The following is a 15,269-nucleotide window of genomic DNA, read 5'->3' on the forward strand; positions in this document are numbered from 1 at the left end:
ATATTCTTTTAAAGTTTCAAAATTATAATGCATATAATTTTGTATCATTAGTGAAATATATTTTAGTGCAAAAGCACAAACATTAAATAGACCAAACCTGGTTATAAAATCTCCTTGTAAGGAGAAAGAGTCACCGCAACTCCCCAAAGAAGAAACTTCAGCAATGTTAATAACCTTCGTAACATGAGAAAAATCAATAAACAAAAAATGATGAAACATGGTAGAAAGAATGATATACCTATAGGTTGAACAGATGAGGAGGATTGATTACATGAAACTGCAAACAAGAGGAGAAGAAAAAAACTGATTCAAACACAAATGTTGTGGTTATTAAAATACATCCACCATAAACCATTTGATACAGTGGACCACCTAACCAACGTAAAATGTTCAATAAGGTTAATATATGGGTAAGTCCTCAAAAGTCACATTTTGAATAAGGTAATACAGGGGTAAGTCCTCAAAAGTCTCAAGGAATATAGCCACAGCACATGAAAGGAACATTTGAAAATGGTCCCACAAGACACAACTTATAAATGCATACTTCTATTTGTTGACATACTAAGAAAAGTCAAAGCAGATTGTTTTGTTCGGAATAGAAAATGACGCCTGGATACCAATTAGAGTCAATGAGAATGGGACAGAAAATCAAAATAATACACACACTCACACAATGAGAAATCAGAAAAACAATGGTGATAAATAAGAACTAGGACAGGCTGTCACCTCTTGGATGATAGAAACATGAAAAATCTGTTGATAACTTCCATATTCAACAAGTTTACAAAATTAAAAAGAATGAAATGTGTGCTTCATACCTTTAAAAATATTATTCAAACTAGTTAGGAGGACGAAAACTGGTTTTGGGTTTTGTCAAACAATTGGAAGAAGTAGCCAATCCCTATTGATTATTCGTATTAGCAGCCCCACTGAAATGTGCATAGACACAATAATGATTCTTTACGAGAAGATAAGGATGCCAACAGGAGGAAGAGGTAATAAGCATCAGCATTTCACAGTGTGGTGTGACATAACTTTGGAAAAACAACCAAAGAAAAGAAAAAACGAAAACTAGTATGGTTGTAATTGTGAAACATTTTCTATCCATCAAGCAGTCTTGGGTTCCTAAGAGAGAGATAACAAAAAAATCAACACAGGACTATAACTATTAATTATAATCATAAAAAAGATGTTCTTTAATTTAAGTAATTGAAAGGGAAAAAGAGGAAAGAAAGAAAAGATGGAAGAAGAAGAAAATGAAAGGACAGGAGATTAGGAGCGACCACACCTTGTCACGGCCATGCCTGCTGTTAGCACGCTTTCTGTCTCGGACAACTTTTATCGAACACATTCCACGCAGTTTCTCTTCAGACCAATAAATTAAAAGTTAAACCAACACTCACACTCCACACTGCACACATCCTTCTCTCTCTGGATTCATGAAACTCTCGCTCTCTCCCGTGACTCCTTCGCCATAATAAGCGTGATGAAAATCGAAACAAGGAAATAGAGTTCGAAGCTTAGTAATCGAAGCATGCGATCCCCTCAACCGCTTCGCAACGGCGGTGATAACAGTTCTTCGCCGTCGCACAACCCTCGCTTCCAGTCCACGGTGGCGGAGCACAAACTACGCCGTTTCAACTCCCTCATCCTCGTTTTCCGCCTAGTCTCCTTCTCCTTCTCCCTTGCCTCCTCCGTCTTCGTGCTCACCAACACTCGTGGCTCCGATACACCTCACTGGTACCACTACGACACCTTCAGGTACTCTTATTATGACTAATTTCTTTCTATTTCAGGCCTAATTTATATATTCTATCCGTTTATTTTAAAATTCGTGTCGAAATTGAAGATTAAGTTACCGAAATCCGTTCAGGTTCGTTCTTGCGGCGAATGCGATAGTGGCGGTATACTCCGTGTTCGAAATGGGCGCGTCGGTGTGGGAAATTTCACGAGGCGTAACGCTGTTCCCCGAAGTGTTGCAAATATGGTTCGACTTCGGACATGACCAGGTCATAATCAAAATAAGATTCGACAAATTCCATACTCTCTCTCTTGTTAATTCTTTCACTCTGAATTGTGTGTGTGAAGGAGTGATGTGATGTGGTGGCGGTGCAGGTGTTCGCGTACCTGCTGTTATCGGCGAACGCGGCGGGGACGACCATGGCGAGGACGCTGAAGGAGATGGACACGTGTAGGGCGAGCAATGCATTCTGCGTGCAAATGGACATAACCATAGCGTTGGGATACGCGGCGTTTGTGTTCTTAGGGTTGACCTCGCTCCTAACGGGCTTCCGCGTCGTCTGTTTCATAATCAACGGTTCCCGTTTCCATCTCTGAGGTTGGTTCTGCGTGGGAACGACACAGAGGAGCCAGCCATAGACGAATATTTTTGGTGGGGCCTGTTCTCTTTTTACTGTTCTTCAAAAACAAAGAAATGTCCTCTCTCCCATTGTATTAAATTTTTTTGTTATAAGTAATTAAAATACAAGAGACTGTATTGCTGGGAGTGTACAAAGCAAATTTTTTCTTACATCAGCTTCTGTTCCATTTTATGTGTTAATTATCTCCATTGCTTTTAAAGTAACTTCATTATTTTTAACAAATATCAATAGCACTTTTCTTTATTTTAAATATGGAATAGCTTAATAAATTATTTTTTTATTTATAGAGTCTCAAATTTTCTACTCTGGTCATGAGTTTCTTATTTTTAAAATTGTATCCGATAAATTCCACACTCACTTTCTCTTTTTATTTATATATATATATATATATATATATATATATATATATATATATATATATATATATATATATATAAAGTATGATAATAAAATGGACAAACCTGATTTTAGGTTAAAATAAAACATTTTAAGTCAACGATAACTCTTATTTTTTTTATATTATTTATTTCTTGACATATTTTAGTGTGAATTATTAATTAATATATTATTATTTTTATTTTAAAAAAATTAATAAATAAAAGAAAAAGAATCAATAGTTTACTCTACTCACGTCAAACAAAAATTAAATAAAGGATGAAGAGTAAAAAAAAAAAAAAGAATATAAGTTTCTAACATTTTACCTTATATTTATTTAGAGAAAGTTCGACCAACTTGACATAATTAATTGCAACTTATATTTATTGACTAGTTATTAAGGATTTAAATTCCCAAGCATGTCATCTTTAACATAGAATAAAAGCCGTTGTAAGAAGGTGCTTAAGTTTTGTGTACTTTTGATGAATGAAACATTGTCCGAAGAGATTAACCACATTTTGTTAACTCGAAAATTTCCATAATATTAATCATTATTTATGACAATAAATGATTAATACCAATATCAGAGTTATGAAAAAAATATCTGGATGTTAATAAAAGATTGCATCACATTCTCCCACTTACCTATTAGTGGTCGTACATTAAGATGCTTATAGACGACACTGAAGTTATATTTTATTTCCAAAATATCCCCACACTCTTTGAAATACAAGAAGACATTAAAACGAAACTTCTTACATGTTATTTTTTCTTACTACAATGAAATCAACCCAGAATCAGAAAAATTCAAACCCCTTCCATTTCAACTATCATATAAGGCCAGTTTTATTCATTTCTAAAATCTATTTCATTTAACCGTACACAGGTTCCAGACTGGAACGATTGCCAAAATTCATTTGGACACACATTTGAATTACAAAAGCAGTTCAAATAAAATCTTATTATTAATATTTATAATAATTTAGTTAGATAGTCAAAATTATTAATATTTTTCACCAAAATGTAAAAGGAATAAAAAGTAAATCCAATTTTTCATTGCATTTGCAACAAGAAACAAACGTATCATTAAAAGAGCAAAGTAAAATTAAATAAATTAAAAAAAGATTGAAGTTCGTTCGTGTATTAAATAAATATTTAAAGCGAGGAAGAGATCGAAACAGAATTAAACTCCAATTATTTTAAAATTGGATTAAAATAAATTTAATAAAACTAATTTTAAACTGCTAAGTGTGTTGATCTCGCCAACAAATTTTAAATTAGAATATAATCATAGTGATAAGAATTAGTTTTATAAATTGAAGGCAAGCACGCTCTCTATCAGATAGCTTAAGATTTTTCGGCTACAAACTTTAAAATTGAGCTACTAAATGTCAAACTACGTTTTAGTGGTGGCTAAACGCCAAAACAACAATTATAACAATGACATCCAAATATATCCATGCCATGAGCGACCCCATTTTTCCCTTAAAAGTTCGCAATGATATCCAAAGCAAGACTATGTTTTTAGTAAGCACCTTAAACCGCAAAAGCACAGCTCCAAAATTTACAACTGAAGGAGCGTAAATAAATTATCTAATTAAGCTTGATTGCTAATATCCTACTCTTCAATTCAAGCATTCAAGTTGGACCTCAGTCTAGAACTCTGCTCATCTTCCAACATTATCAGTAAACACCTAACTAATAAAGCATGCCCACCACTATTATCTATCACAGATCATCACTCAACCTAAAAGGACAAAAACACTCACTATTATGCATCCATACACTGACACCCCAAATTGCCAAAACTTTTCAGATTCACTGACGTATGGCAATGCCCAAGGAAAACTAAGCAACGGTCATCAAATATTCGATAAGAATGATCGCTATTTCAAGATATTTCGAGTCATCCTTTTGTAACCTTGCAGCTGATGACCTCCTGGAAAGAGTAACTTAATAAAAAGACATGCAAGCTCTATAAGATAGGCAGAGGGTGGACATAAAGGAGCATCACATCTATTACTTTAGCTAACTATAAACCAAACTTCATAATCTGTAGATTTTATTATATATGCCAGCAAGCACATTAATGATAATTGAAGACATCAACTAGCCGTAAAATCCTACAACTTAGTTTAACATGCTTGATTCAACTTAATATAGAAAAATAGTTCAACAAGCTGCTTTTTCACAAGATCTTCTGATTTTACAAAAGTCAGATACAGTTTATCATTAATGCAAACCTTTATTTGAGGGGAAACTCCAATTTATGGGAGACAAGAACCAAAAGCATTTAAGGAACTATATCTAAGTTTTATCCAAATGATTTCATAACATGAAGTCCTAACTAATACCAATAAACCACAAATTTAATTATTTAAGGGTCACGTCATCCAAGTGGAGCACGAAAACAAGAAGGTTTACATTCAGAATTCACTATACTCTTCTCTTGCACCATCCAAAACTGTATAAGTAACACGGAGTCACCTACTATTTCGGCAACAAAAAAATTCCTCACATGTTACTCAAAAATGCAAGCCTTGGTCCTCCTTTTGTAGTCTTTCAACCCTTACCACTTGAATCATTTCACAATTAAGAAATAAATATAGCCATACATAGGAGATTCATAAATCAGCCAAGTAAAATTCCCATATCATATAAGACGGCTTACAAAAGCAACATTTGCTCTAATAATTCAACAGGCTTTTAGATCGATCGATTCCAATTAGATTATTGATCAATTGATTCTATTACTTCAATTTGACAGAAGCAAGAAACACTATTTACGCGAAAAAAGTGTGTGCTTCATAACCAAACCAAGCAATTCCAAAAAAAAAAAAGGCGAATTACTTCAGAATTATCAAAAACAGACTTTAAAATTTCTATCGAAAATCATTGTTGTTGAAAAAAGAAAAAGCGATCGCAGTGGGATTCGAACCCACGACCTTTAGATCCGGAGTCTAACGCGATATCCACTCCGCTATGCGACCGTTACAAGAAAGATACCAAATAAAAAGTTCAAGAACAGCCCCGACATTCAGATGAACATAGTGATGCAGATCTACCAAGTGAAAGGGAAAGGAAATCCGTCGTATGAATCTATTATTCTAAGGAAATTAAAAAAATAAAGAAAAACAAAATGGCATATGAAACTAAAATGGCGAAGACGAAAGAGAATGAAGATCAACATATAGCTATTAAATGCACATAAATTTATAAATTGATGGAATCGGAAATCTAGCACTGGTAGCGCGAGCGAGAGGAAGAGAAATTAGGTTACCTGGTAGTTCTCCTGTGAGTTTTCTCCCACGATGAAACCAACCAACCGTTTGATCCTCTTCTAGTTTTATTTTAAAACTCACTATGGCATGCGTGGGCCTAACAAGACTAATTGCAATCTTAATCAAACTAATACTTAACCATGCGGCCCACATCAACACGCGGTTAATTCTTTTCTCAAGCCCACGTGTCATTCAGCACGTGTTCATATATACAAGCGAAAAAATTTGAACGTAAAACAAAACCTCTGAACCTGCATACCAAATTATATTTCAGTATTTATTTAATCATTAATATATGTGCCATTATATTCATTCAAGTTTGATTTTCATATACAGTTAATATAGAAAAAAAAAATTAACTAAGTAGAAATTATTTTGAATTGAGAAACAATATTTTTTTCCTTCATCTGGAGTATTAAAATTTGTATTGAAATTTGAAATATAGTACTTTCAAAACTTTTAACACAAACATCCTCCTTAAGTTCCGCAACAGTAAAATGATGTTTGAATTTAAGCGAAAGAAAATGTTTTTATTTCTAGGAAGTTAAAAGCGGCAATCTATGTGAGGGACAGAACTTGGAAGGTGAACTTTACTGACACCTGTAGTTGATGAATGATGATGATGCACACCAAGCATAAAACATTATGCACTCTAACTTTATTTCCAAAACAAAATTGTTCAAAATTTATACACATGCATATGCCTGGTGCTCATGCTACCTTCTTGCACATGTATGTGTCTAAATGTTTGTGTACACGAAGCTGAGTTAGAGAAAATAATAACAATTCAGAAAGGGAAAAGACATCAAACATGGTATCTAAGCTCCAGCGACTTCTTGGGCTTGCTTCAACTTCAACTTCCCTTTGCTTTTCACAGTCTTACCAACTGCAACCCCTTTGCTTTTGTCTTCAACTTCAGTTTGGTTTTCAATCCTAGCAAAGACTGGTTTAGGTTGAGCCATCACTTGGCCACCCTTAAGTCCACCCCACTTGGTGTCTTTCTACAAAGTCAAACAATTTACTTAAATCAGATAGGTAGCAGAATATATTCGTTCAAAACCATGAATAGTTCATGTGTGTATGTGTGAAAAAATCTAGTTTGAGTGTGCATGAGTGTATATGAGAGACAGAGAGAGACCCAGGTTGCTGCATCAAATTGGTCCCTGGAATAGCCAAGTTGTTCATATATTCTCCAACTCAAGCTTGGTGTAACAGGAAATAGCGCAATAGCAATAATCCTCACCGTCTCTAATATAATTACCAGGTCCTGCTCCAGCATCATAAAAAAATTATTGCTTAGGCATTTGCTTATCTTTAACAGCATCAAAACTAAGATGACACGTTGAATTTATGTTACTTTTTATCATTGAGCAACACGTTCATTAAGCGTATTATACTTGTTTAAAGAAGGAAAAACAAAGTTCAAAAATTGATTATTGTCAGTTAAGGAGTTTGAATGTCAATGAACTTAATTAAATTTCTGACTAAGTACTTAAAAAAAGAAATTATGGTAAAATGAATTAAATTGCGCTTTTGAGTTACAATACAACAAAGTTGTGCTCTTCAACTTTACTAAAAACTTTCTCCTGTAATTTTTCCAAAATTTTAGATGTACAAGTTGATTTTAACTTGTAAGAAAGTTTAATTCGTTTTAGCTTCTTATTTTCTGCTCCTATAAATACGTATTGAAAAGTTTATTCAAATTGGCCCTATATGATATTTTAAATACTGCTGAAAACAATTATGGAATATGCAATACCTTAAAATATTCTAATAATGGAACCTTTTTAGGCTAAATATGCTTTTAGTCCCTACAAATAAAGTAATGTGTCATATGGTCCTTCTATCAATAATGAGAGAAACTAAAATAAAGTAATGTGTCACATGGTCCTTCTATCAATGATGAGAGAAACTAAAAGGAGACATTTTTTTGTGTAGGACACAACACATCTAACACAATTTCATAAGGGACTAAAAATGAACATTGTCTAATTTGTAGGGACTAAATAAATTTAACCCACTGTTTCTGGTAGCATTCCAAGTTTGATATTTAACAGAAAACAATAAATCATGTTTAGACTTTTACCGATCTAATATGTAATTAAAACTAAAAATGCATTATTTCATACAAAAGGATCCAGCAAATTACCTTAGCAGCTGCTTCAGCAGCAGTATCTCCTTGTTTAAAGAGAGACCATGGTGCACGCTGATCCATATAGGAATTACCAACATTACCAATCTCCAGAACAGCCTCACAAGCTGATGACAAGGACAGATTTTCATAGTGAATGCGAGCTTTATCAACCTACAGACATAATAAACATTCCTTAAACTTTAAGTCACTGCCAAATCCCACCATAACTTATGGACAACCGCAAAAAGAATAGCTTTAAAAAATGTCTAATCAGCTACTACGGAACTGAAATTCGGATAATAAACCAAGGGTCAGACTGCTATTTTGAAATTTGAAACAGAGTATAAAATAAAAGTTCTAATGATCTATGTAAACAAATCATTTTATATGATACGGACTTGGGTATTACAGGATACATAAGTTCCAAATTGAGTGGTATAGGATGCACATTGGATAAGTATTGATTCATCTCCCTTCATAGTTTATTATTGAGAGCGTGTTCTCCAGATTCTTGTCGGTATATAACAAAAAAAAATGACAAAAATACAATGCTTCAGGTGGGGTCCTTGGATATGCAGAGTTGTATCTAGCTAACCTCTGACTGACACCCATCAATGTTAAATGCCATATTTTGTCTCCTTTTTCATTTTTCTGAATTATTTATTGAAATATATTGCTAATTGCCATATACTTATTTTATTATGTCCAAATACCTAGAACACGGTATAAAATCAAAGTAGTTAACATCCACTTTCAAATCCAAAGTGGTCTCCTCCTGAATGTGAAAACAATATATTTCAATTTGAAATTCGTAGCATTCTGAATATTATTGATTACAAGTTACAATAAAAGCTACCATGCCACCAGGTACCATTCATCACCAGGTCTAAAAATATGCAAGAAAGGGTTTCCCTAGTTATTGAATTCACAGGTAGCATTACCTTAAACTGCTGAACTGTGACATGCTTTAAAATTAAAAAATGAATTTATAGATTTAGAAATATAGTTTACAAGAGCTCTTACCAGATTCTCTACATTATCCTTGAATGAATTTCCTTCAGCAGCCGTGGCGGAATCCACTACCAGAATTGATTGGCAGTTCTTTTTTAGAAGCCCTAGTGTTCGATTAAGAAGATTTCCTGCCAAAATAGTGAAGGAAATACACCACATTTTACATTATAGTCATAATAGAAAGAAGGAAAAAAATCAATTGGTTGCTGAATGTTACAATAAAGCAAGTTTTAAATACCAACTGTGTTGGCAAGATGTGCATTGACAATATTGATGAACCGTTCCTCAGAATAATCTCCATCACTGCCAAATTCCACCTCTCTGAGGAAGAAGTATCTAACTGCATCTGTCCCAAATTTATCAACCAAATCGTTTGGTTCAAGTGTGTTCCCTAGTGACTTGCCCATCTTCATGCCATCCTAACATTTCAAAATAAAAAGCATTGCTGCATGAAATGAAATTAAATATAAGAAACAGATTTGTGAAATTTTACACTGTCTCAAATTGCCAAGCTTAGCTTTCGACCTTTTGCTAAGAACTACAGTTTACTTAGCTAATGATTATAAATTTATTCCAATTTGAATTGAATTGAATGTATTAGGCTCAAGAATTGAACAAGGAAATAGTAAAAAAGTTAAGACCAGAATATAATGTTCTGGGCAGGTAGAGTCGTTAGATATGCACAGAATCTAGCAAGCCTCAAACAACTCGTTTACTTATACACCATGTTTGAAGAACGCTGCATAAATATTACACAAGGTTTCCTCCTCCAAAACACCATAAACAACAAACTGACACAATAGCTACATCCTATTCTATGGATCCGTAACAAAATATACTGGAAAAACATGATAATTTAGTCCTTATATGAATTATGGATTCTCAGTTTGTTCTTTATTTGTAAAACTAATTAAATTGATCCCAGTACCCATAAGTGTTACCAGTTTGGTGCTACCCCACTTACATGTTCTTCATTCGATCCCTATTGTCAACACCAAATTAAGAATGTGCCATATGTATAACGGCAAAATTAAGAATATGTAAGCAATTTAACAATCAACGTGACAGAAGGGATCAAACCCGTCATGTTTGCATATATAGGGACCAATTTAATACATTTTTACGTATATGAAGTAATCAGATTAAGAATTCACGACACATATACGGACTAAATTATATTTATAACCAAAAATATACAATAACTGACAGACATCCATAATTTACTGAAGACACAACGACTTCAAAGACAATAATAAATTAGATCCCTAACTACCATAGGACACAAATACTGCACAGACACTAATAGTTCAGATCTATTGAGTCTTCAAACCTTCCTGGGTATATGAACGCTCCCTGGGAAACGCATAGCCTTATCCTCAAGGCTGAAACTGTACCATTGTAGTTACCTCAAGGCGAAACATAAGATAATGAATAAGTTCAACTACAAATACCTTTGTCAGGAATCCATGGCCAAATACCATTTTAGGAAGGCTTAGTCCCGCAGACATTAGCATAGCTGGCCAATATACAGCATGGAAGCGTAGAATATCCTACAGAGTGACGCATAGAAGGAAGCTTAGGGCACGAAATGTTTTCAATAAGTAGATATAATTGTCTTCAATAAATCAAGTTTACTAAGAAAATAGGAAGGAAGACAGATGACATACCTTACCAATCAAGTGCAGTGAAGCTGGCCAACCTGAAGAAACAGATTTTAGTAAATCAGGTTGCTCTTGATCATCGGATAGTGCAGATATATAACTGCAAATATGAAAGAGGGAAAAGAAAATATATTCAACAAAAGTTTAAGAAGGTAACTAGCAACTACATTAATTAAAAAATATTTGGCAGAATAGCAGAAACCCAAACTTTTCTTTATATTTTTTACCATACAAATGGTTGTGCATAAATTGAACATCCGCGCATTTCAGCAATGTATTTCCAACAATAAACAAACTAACAACTATTGATTATGATAGACAGAAACAACAAGAATATAGAATAGATACAGGGGAAATTAGAGAAACATGAGCAAACTATAAATATATATTTCTTACCCTAGTAAAGCATCAAACCAAACATATATAGTCTGGCTCTTGTCATCAGGAACAGGAATGCCCCAATCAACTGATGCTCGGGAAATGGAAAAGTCCCTCAAGCCACTTTTTATCCAACTTTGAACCTTGAAAATTTGTAGAGGAAATTAATTTTTAAGCACAATACCAAAAAACAAAAATCAAGTTTATGTTCTCCATAAAGAGATAATTTGCAGTTCATTAGATACCTACATCTCGTACATAGATGAATCTGGTATAAAGCATTGTTACACTATTTATCCAGCACCATGTCCGGCAGGATGAAGGGTGGTATTGTATCAACAAGCCAGATCAAACAGCTTGGTATTTGCATTTTTTTAACAATATGTCATCGAATTCGTATCCAATTAATATAGCAAGTATCTGGATCAGAGTTTAAGTTCAATAATTTGTACTTTGACCAAGTTCACAAAAGTCAGGGATGACAATATTAAGGTTCGAGTAGAATGTTAGGGTATCCATGACCTTAAAAACATATAACATATAAAAGTCATGTCAAAATGTTGTAGATTACAGAAATATAATTTTTCAATGCCTTTGAAATATTACGATCCTAATTGGTTAGGGGCAACATCATGGTAAGACTTTGAAGTGATAATAGGCTGGGCATGTTATCAACTCAAGCTCCTATACTAGAGAAATCTAATAAAAGTTCGAGTATATCATAACTGATCCATTCTATCAATGTGAATCTTAAGATCACACAAGCCCGTTCTGAATCTTCTCATGTAAATGTATAAGGTATGTTCTGAAAATAAAATTGGACACAGCCAGCACAAAGTGCACCATACTAAAAAGGTAACAGACAGAAATACAATAGAAAAACAAACTCCCCATTGCCTTACCTCATTTAAACGGAATGATGGTTGCACAAAATTAGGATTTTTATTTAGTGTTTCTTCCAATGCCTTCTGATATTTTGACAGTGCAAAGAAGTAATTGTCCTCTTTCCTTGAAACGCAAGGCTTTAGGTGCACTGGACAACAATTATTATCAAGCAGTTCTTTCTCATCCTGCACCAAATAGTAATACATTCTTAAAGTAAAGTCATGAAACTAAGATGGTAAATCTTTGGAAGGCAACAAGCACAATCAAAATCTTCCATCATCAGAGAATGCTGTCTATTTTCCCGTCTTCTAAAAGATGGTTAAGGTTAACAGAAAGATTGGTAGCCGTTGCATGAGACACACACGGACCCTTCAACATAAAGAGCCAACAGAAACTAGACATGAAACGTTGCTAGCCAGAGCCACAACTTACAAGTTCAAACTATCACCTTATATTCCTCACAGTTAACACAATAAAGTCCGTCATAATCAGCTCGATAGATGTCACCACTGTCAAGAACTCTTGAATAGAATTCCTTGACAATTGCTTCATGCTTGCTATCAGTTGTTCTGATGAATTTGTCATAAGAAATATCTAACTGCAGTCAAGCAATAATAAAAGAATATCAAGAAAACTGTAAAATATTAATGAATTTATGAATATTCAACAAAATACACCTAAAAAGATGACAAAATTCCAGTAAAAAATAAAAATCAAATTACATCTTTCCAAAGCGCCTTGTAAGATTGAGATATGAGATTGCAATGGTCGGGAGGAGTTGAACCCTGAGCCATGGCAGCAGTTGCAATTTTCTCCCCATGCTCATCCGTGCCAGTAATAAATATAACTTTTTTTCCCAATAGCCGCTGTAAAATTACACAACCCTTACATTATGTAATAGGAGACAATAAACAGTAAAAACACCAACTTGCTTTAAGCCCATCACAAAGATATCTCCAATCCTACACCAGGTTATCCCAATTTCCAAACTCAACCCATTTCTGAAATTGGACCAAGGTTACATAAGTTAAACTACAATCGAAGAGGGTGAGGAAATTCACCTGGAAGCGAGCAATGGCATCGGCGGCGATGGTGGTGTAAGCGCTACCCATGTGAGGAGGGGCATTGACGTAGTAGAGAGGAGTGGTGAGGACAAAGGGTTCGGCATTTGAGGGAGTGATATCTGTGGTGGCGTAGGTGCAGAACAAAGCTCCTCGAGAGGGATTTTGACCAAAACGGAACTGGGGATTCAGCTTCAGAGGAGAAGCTCTGAAACGGAGGGAAGAGAGGGGAGGGTTAAGGAGAGAGAGGGTGTTTTGAATGGAGCAGTTTATTCTCACTGCCATGGCTTCAGATTCTGAGGTTTCACTGTTTTGGTGGTTCGTTCACCGGGGTCCTTGTGCCATCCTTTCCAACGGATAGCATTAACATCAGTGTTGAATATAACCCCTAAATTTTCAACTAATCCACTCATGTAGCGCTTCCAAGAACAGAATCCCACACAGAAAAGAATGTAAAAGAAAAAAAACAAAAATCTTGGTGAAAACAAATTACTCGTTCTATTAAATAATATATAAGTAATAGAAGGAATAAAAAAAATTGTACATTATTAACTAAAAATCGCAGAGTAACCACACTTTTACATAGTCATTTTTGCATTCAAATTATTAAAATTACAACTTTATAATTATTAATTTATTATAACTCGTTTATTTATAATAAATTACTATTATTCTTTTAATATAATATTTTGTTACAAGAAGGTGTACTTATATTTTTTTATTGTGCCTCGAGTCTTTCGCTTTATTAATTTAACCACTTCTTTATCTAATTTTTTCACTTATATTAATAAACCTAAATTTGATTTTCTTAAAATATATTTTGCACACAATAAAAAAATAATATATATATATATATATATATATAATATTTGTTTAAGTTTGTACTCATCTAAGTCTGCATCTCCTTAAATCTATATTTGAAAAAAAAAAAAATTCTCAAATCAATAATTTTGTAATTTTATTTTCAGAAAAAAGAAAATATTGTAAAGTCATTTGACTTTATATTTATATATATATATATATATATATATATATATATATATATATATATATATATAATAACAAGTTTCTTCTTTTGTAACATATCTTTTATATATGTCATATATCTTATATCTCTTTATTTTCATAATTTTTCAATACTCATAATATTTTATGATATAATTATATTATATGACTCCTAATATATTTTATTGTAATATGACTTTTTAAAAATTTTATAAGTCCGCATCAAACTTTTAAGATCAAATGCGAATTTGAACAAATGTTTAATATATATATATATATATATATATATATATATATATATATATATATATATATATATTAAAAATAAATGCATGCTTACATAAACCAAAAAAATATATTAAAAAAAGATAAATACATATTATAAAAATAATATTTAATTACTCTTTTAGCCTATGTTTTAGTAAAAAAAATGACAATTATTTTAAGTTTCAATTTGATCACGATTTTTAAAAATGATGCAATTTGGTTATTTTTGTTAAATTTTTTGAAACAGATCAATGATTATTTTCACCAAAATTAAAATTGTTAATAAGAATGATTTACTTTATTTATGTAATTAACATAATCATAATGTCAATTGTGATAAAAAGTAATTGATAATGATCAAATTATATTAATTTTTAAAAAATTAAAACTAAATTGAAACTAAAAAAAAATACTGAAGGACCAATTTAACATTTTTTTACAAAAACAAAAATCAAAAGAATTATTAAAGTTAAAATTAGTATAATATTTTTCTTGAAATACATTGTGTCATTTGGATAAAATAAGAAATAAAATATTTGAGATTATTGTCACAGAAAAAATATTTCAAATATTTGAAGTGAACTTTGTAATTAAATATTAACCGATTTGGCCTGTTAACAAAATATGATATTTTCAAACAAAATAATTAAAAAATATAGCAACATTAAGTTTTTTAAATTACTTATAAACTAGTGTTTTAAAATCACAAAACAAACGTCAATGGTGATATAGAAACCGTGAGAAATAAATTTTTTTTTATGAATATTGTCTAATTTTGTTTTGATTATTGTTTTGGTTGAGAATTTTTACATTAATCAAATATAAATATG

General features: G+C 32.5%; 2 protein-coding genes, 1 long non-coding RNA gene and 1 other non-coding gene across 4 annotated transcripts; 1 reads left to right on the forward strand and 3 right to left on the reverse strand.

The window, feature by feature from the left end:
• Positions 1-1,285: 1,285 nt before the first annotated feature.
• LOC114191770 (CASP-like protein 4C2) lies at positions 1,286-2,532 on the forward strand. Its single transcript, XM_028081151.1, has 3 exons — positions 1,286-1,761; positions 1,874-2,009; positions 2,116-2,532. The coding sequence occupies exons 1-3, from the start codon at positions 1,535-1,537 to the stop codon at positions 2,335-2,337; spliced, it is 585 nt and encodes a 194-aa protein (XP_027936952.1). The 5' UTR covers positions 1,286-1,534; the 3' UTR covers positions 2,338-2,532.
• Positions 2,533-4,275: 1,743 nt separating this feature from the next.
• LOC114191771 lies at positions 4,276-6,127 on the reverse strand. Its single transcript, XR_003606009.1, has 2 exons — positions 6,037-6,127; positions 4,276-4,708 (listed from the first exon to the last, which is right to left on the reverse strand). It is a non-coding gene; the product is annotated as an uncharacterized LOC114191771 (long non-coding RNA).
• On the reverse strand, positions 5,674-5,746 carry TRNAR-CCG. The gene has a single exon. It is a non-coding gene; the product is annotated as a tRNA-Arg (tRNA).
• Positions 6,128-6,673: 546 nt separating the features above from the next.
• On the reverse strand, positions 6,674-13,452 carry LOC114192176 (methionine--tRNA ligase, chloroplastic/mitochondrial). Its single transcript, XM_028081808.1, has 12 exons — positions 13,168-13,452; positions 12,829-12,972; positions 12,555-12,704; positions 12,124-12,291; positions 11,240-11,364; positions 10,850-10,943; positions 10,634-10,732; positions 9,421-9,601; positions 9,195-9,310; positions 8,187-8,342; positions 7,176-7,304; positions 6,674-7,038 (listed from the first exon to the last, which is right to left on the reverse strand). Exons 1-12 carry the CDS (start codon positions 13,450-13,452, stop codon positions 6,856-6,858), a joined length of 1,830 nt encoding a protein of 609 aa, XP_027937609.1. The 3' UTR covers positions 6,674-6,855.
• Between the last annotated feature and the right edge of the window lie 1,817 nt (positions 13,453-15,269).

This window comes from Vigna unguiculata, chromosome 7, assembly GCF_004118075.2.
Source record: "Vigna unguiculata cultivar IT97K-499-35 chromosome 7, ASM411807v1, whole genome shotgun sequence".
NCBI classification, from domain to species: domain Eukaryota; kingdom Viridiplantae; phylum Streptophyta; class Magnoliopsida; order Fabales; family Fabaceae; genus Vigna; species Vigna unguiculata.

Bases quoted from the DNA above. Each gene is read 5' to 3' on its own strand.
- LOC114191770 (XM_028081151.1), top strand. From the start codon at position 1,535: ATGCGATCCCCTCAACCGCTTCGCAACGGCGGTGATAACAGTTCTTCG. The intron at 1,762-1,873 runs GTACTCTTATTA...AAATCCGTTCAG, and splicing joins TACCACTACGACACCTTCAG to GTTCGTTCTTGCGGCGAATG. The intron at 2,010-2,115 runs GTCATAATCAAA...GTGGCGGTGCAG, and splicing joins TCGACTTCGGACATGACCAG to GTGTTCGCGTACCTGCTGTT.
- LOC114192176 (XM_028081808.1), bottom strand. From the start codon at position 13,452: ATGGCAGTGAGAATAAACTGCTCCATTCAAAACACCCTCTCTCTCCTT. The intron at 12,705-12,828 runs GTAATTTGATTT...GCTTGACTGCAG, and splicing joins ACAAGGCGCTTTGGAAAGAT to TTAGATATTTCTTATGACAA. The intron at 7,039-7,175 runs GTCTCTCTCTGT...TTGACTTTGTAG, and splicing joins AATTTGATGCAGCAACCTGG to AAAGACACCAAGTGGGGTGG.